Source organism: Apium graveolens, chromosome 3, assembly GCF_009905375.1.
Source record: "Apium graveolens cultivar Ventura chromosome 3, ASM990537v1, whole genome shotgun sequence".
NCBI classification, from domain to species: Eukaryota; Viridiplantae; Streptophyta; class Magnoliopsida; order Apiales; family Apiaceae; genus Apium; species Apium graveolens.
Window position 1 is genome coordinate 19,954,504 of NC_133649.1, and position 3,797 is coordinate 19,958,300.

The 3,797-nt window shown below is 34.4% G+C and overlaps 1 protein-coding gene across 1 annotated transcript; it reads right to left on the bottom strand.

The window, feature by feature from the left end:
* Positions 1-1,282: 1,282 nt before the first annotated feature.
* LOC141713968 (uncharacterized) lies at positions 1,283-3,529 on the bottom strand. Its single transcript, XM_074517519.1, has 2 exons — positions 2,194-3,529; positions 1,283-2,082 (listed from the first exon to the last, which is right to left on the bottom strand). The coding sequence occupies exons 1-2, from the start codon at positions 3,527-3,529 to the stop codon at positions 1,283-1,285; spliced, it is 2,136 nt and encodes a 711-aa protein (XP_074373620.1).
* Between the last annotated feature and the right edge of the window lie 268 nt (positions 3,530-3,797).

Sequence of the window (3,797 nt, forward strand, 5' to 3'; positions counted from 1 at the left end):
TTTTCTTCATCTCCTTCTAAATCATTATCATCAGCAATATGCTGGTTTTCAGTTCTAGAAAATAAATCAGCAACAAGTTGGTCTGTAAGAGTTACAGCTGCAACATCTCGCCGAACTAAAGATGAACAATCAATTGAATCCTCCACTGGCCGAAAAGGTGGTAGTTGGACTGATTCATCTTCGTGAAATACATCATTGTTTGGTATATCACTAACCACTTCATATGTTTCAGGAATATCATAAACATTTCGATGATTAACTTTTTGAACAAAACGCCAATTTGAACCACGTCTCATATCTAGCAGATAGAAAACTTGTTGAGCTTGGTTGGCCAAAATAAATGGTTCATTTACATACCAATTTGTTCCAGTATTAATGGATGTAAGATTATTTTCCTTATACACTGATTTGTCTTTTGGGTTAGAGTTAAACCAGTTGCAGCGAAATAAGTAAATTTTTCGATCAAAAAGGAATGATAATTCCAGAATCTCAATCAAGACCCCATAATATAGGATGTTCTCATTATTATGATCCCCTTCTGTGCAAACTCCTGAACATTGTGTCTGAAGAGTATCATCATACTCTTTGCAACGAAATCGAACACCATTTACCACACAACTTTGATAACTATGATATCGTTCCAACGGACCTTGAGATAAGGCATACAAATCATCACTGATTATAATTGGTTTTTGCACTTTCATTTGAGATATCTAAAAAGATAAAGCATATTATATGATATTAGTTGCCACATTAGTAAATTCTGAAATAAGCATTTAACAAAAAAAATATTATTAAATCGGCAAATATAATATTTCACCTTCTTCCTGAACCACGATGGAAACTCTTCCTTCTGCATATCATCAATATTTAAATGTGAAATGCCTCTGCCTTGCAATATCTTTTTATGATCACTACATACAAGTACCATACGTCAATTAAGCGATAAGTATATTAATGGTATGTAATTAAAAATTTACTATTTATCTATGAAAAAATTCAGCACTTACTCGATATATTCTTGAATATCATCTGCACAGTTGTTTAATATATACCACTGAATGGTACTCTTCCAACTTTGTAGCAACTGAATAGAAGCTGCTCCTAAAAGACGAACACTAGAATTAAAGACTTCTAACTTGTGATTTGTAAGAGATGAATCCCAATTACGTTCAAGTTTAGTAAATCTTATTTCTATGTTCGAAACATATTTTGTTAAGAAACTAACAGCCTCATCTACAACAAAAGCTTCTGCAATGGAATCATCTGGTCGAGCCATGTTTCACACATATCGCTTAAACAAACCCATATGGCGTTCCGTTTCAAACATCCATCTTGGAGCAACGGGTCCACCTTGCAATACCTGATCAGGTAAGTGTACGCAAAGGTGGACCATTATGGTAAGAAATGACATCGGAAATATTTTCTCCAACTTGCATAAAATTATAACAATTCCCTGCTTCAATTCTTCAAGATCGGAAATTCGGATTGTTTTAGCATAAATTTTTTGAAAAAATTGACATAGCTCAATCAAAGTGCCACGTATATTCTTTGTTAGATAAGACAATATAGCAACAGGCAATATCTTGTGAAGTAACACATGACAGTCATGACTTTTCATACCTTTGAGCTTATTATTATCTGTAACACATCGACTTATATTTGAAGCATACCCATCCGGTAATCTTACAGTGCGAATGAATTGACAAAAACTCTTGCATTCTTCTCTTGTAAAAGTGTAACTAGCATGAGGTTTTTCGTATTTATTAGAAGCTGTCTTCTTTAACCAAAGTTCTTCACGAATGTTGAGATCTTGCAAATCTTTACACGCTTTCAAGTTGTCCTTTGTTTTACCCTCAATATCCAGAAGTGTGCCTACAATCTTATCACAAACATTTTTTTCTATATGCATGACGTCAAGATTATGCCGCAGTAAGAGTGTTGACCAATATGGCAAGTCAAAAAGAACACTTCTTTTACTCCAGTTTAATTCATTGGCTCCACGCTTACGTTTTCTAGATGAGTTGTTTGGTGTTTTACCTGGTGCACGTACATGAACTTCTTCCAGTTGCTTCAAAATATCTTCACCAGTAAAAGTTCTCGGAGGACCACGCAACTCACTAGATCAATCATAATCTTTGCTCCTTTTCCATGAATGGTTAGCACTCAAGTAACATCAATGTCCTGTAAAACATTGTTTGTCAGTTATTCTTCGAGATCTTGTATCTTCTAAACAAATAGGGCATGCTAATTTTCCAGCAGTACTCCACCCAGACAAGTACGCATAAACAGGAAAATCACTAATTGTCCATAATACCGCAGCTTTCAATTTAAACATACGCCCACCATATGAATCATATGCATCAATCCCATGCCATAACTCTTTAAGTTCTCTAATTAATGGTTGTAAAAACACATCATAATCTTTTTCAGGAGATTTCAGACCAGGAATTAGTAACGACATGAGGTAGTTTGTACCATTCGGGGAAGCCCAAGGTGGCATGTTGTAAGGAATCAATATCACAGGCCACAAACTATAGGATGATGATAGATTTGAAAATGGGTTAAATCCATCTGATGCCAATCCCATTCGTACGCTTCTGAAATCAATAGCAAAGTCAGGGTAAATGTTGTCAAAGTGCTTCCAAGCCATCCCATCAGCCGGATGGCGTAATATACCAGGTTCCTCTTTACGCACTTCTTTATGCCATCGCATATCTTTAGAAGTGTGTTTGGAACTAAATAATCTCTTAAGTCGAGCTTTCACTGGGAACCATCTAAGTCGTTTATATGGAATCTTATTTCGTACATAACGACTAGACTTACACACTGGACATGATATATCATTTACATTTTCACCGTAGAACAGAGCACAATCATATTGATAAACATCAATTTGCTCATATCCTAAGCCTACTTCACAAAGAAGCTTCCTTGTATGATAATAATTCTCTGGACAGTGATTACCTTCGGGCAATGTATCTTTAAAACATTTTAAAATATCATCAAATGCCTTATATGTTAACTTGGTAAGCACCTTAATATTCATCAACTTTACCACCGTCTTTAAAATAGAATCTTTACAATTATCATACAAAGGCTTGTGAAGAGATTCAAATATGACATTATACTTATCACTTACATTAAAAGAAGAATCTTCATCAAAATCACCAGTCCGACCAATGTCAAAATACTCGCTACCAATGGCGTCATTAAGACCTGAAGCCAAATCATCGTGTTCTTCTTCCATATTGTTAACTTGAGAATTAAAAGTTATTTCATTTTCTAAGTCAGCTGCTAGTTCCCCATGATAGTACCAGCGCTTGTAAGTACTTAGAAACCCATTAGTAAGCAAGTGCAACTTAATCATTTTAAGGTTTTGTAATTCTTTATTGACACATCTAGTACAAGGGCATACTACCATTCCTTTTGCATCTAATGATTGTTTCGCGACACTTATAAAATCCTTGATACCATTTGTATATTCAGTTGAGAGCTTATCGGGTATATTTATCCATGAGCGATCCATATCCTTCCTCTGCCAAAGAATTTTTTAGCCTGGAAGAAATATGAATAGCATTAAAAAATATTATCATGATTCCATGAAAAAATAACTAGAATTCAAATAATCAAATCCTTAACTGACATAAAAAGTATAAAAAAGTGTTAATAACATGAATGCATAACACAGAAGAGGTAGAAATTAAATTGCCTAAGTAGTTGCCACCACATAATCTAGTTTAGACATGTAGTAAAATTAAACCTCTCTCCCCTAATTTTTTAAGAAGAAATCAAAA

What these genes read in the sequence shown, in the direction of transcription:
- LOC141713968 (XM_074517519.1), bottom strand. Translation starts at nt 3,529, where the DNA reads ATGGATCGCTCATGGATAAATATACCCGATAAGCTCTCAACTGAATAT. An exon ending in AAGAATAACTGACAAACAAT is followed by an intron (nt 2,083 to 2,193) that starts GTTTTACAGGAC and finishes TTACTGGTGAAG; the next exon opens with ATATTTTGAAGCAACTGGAA.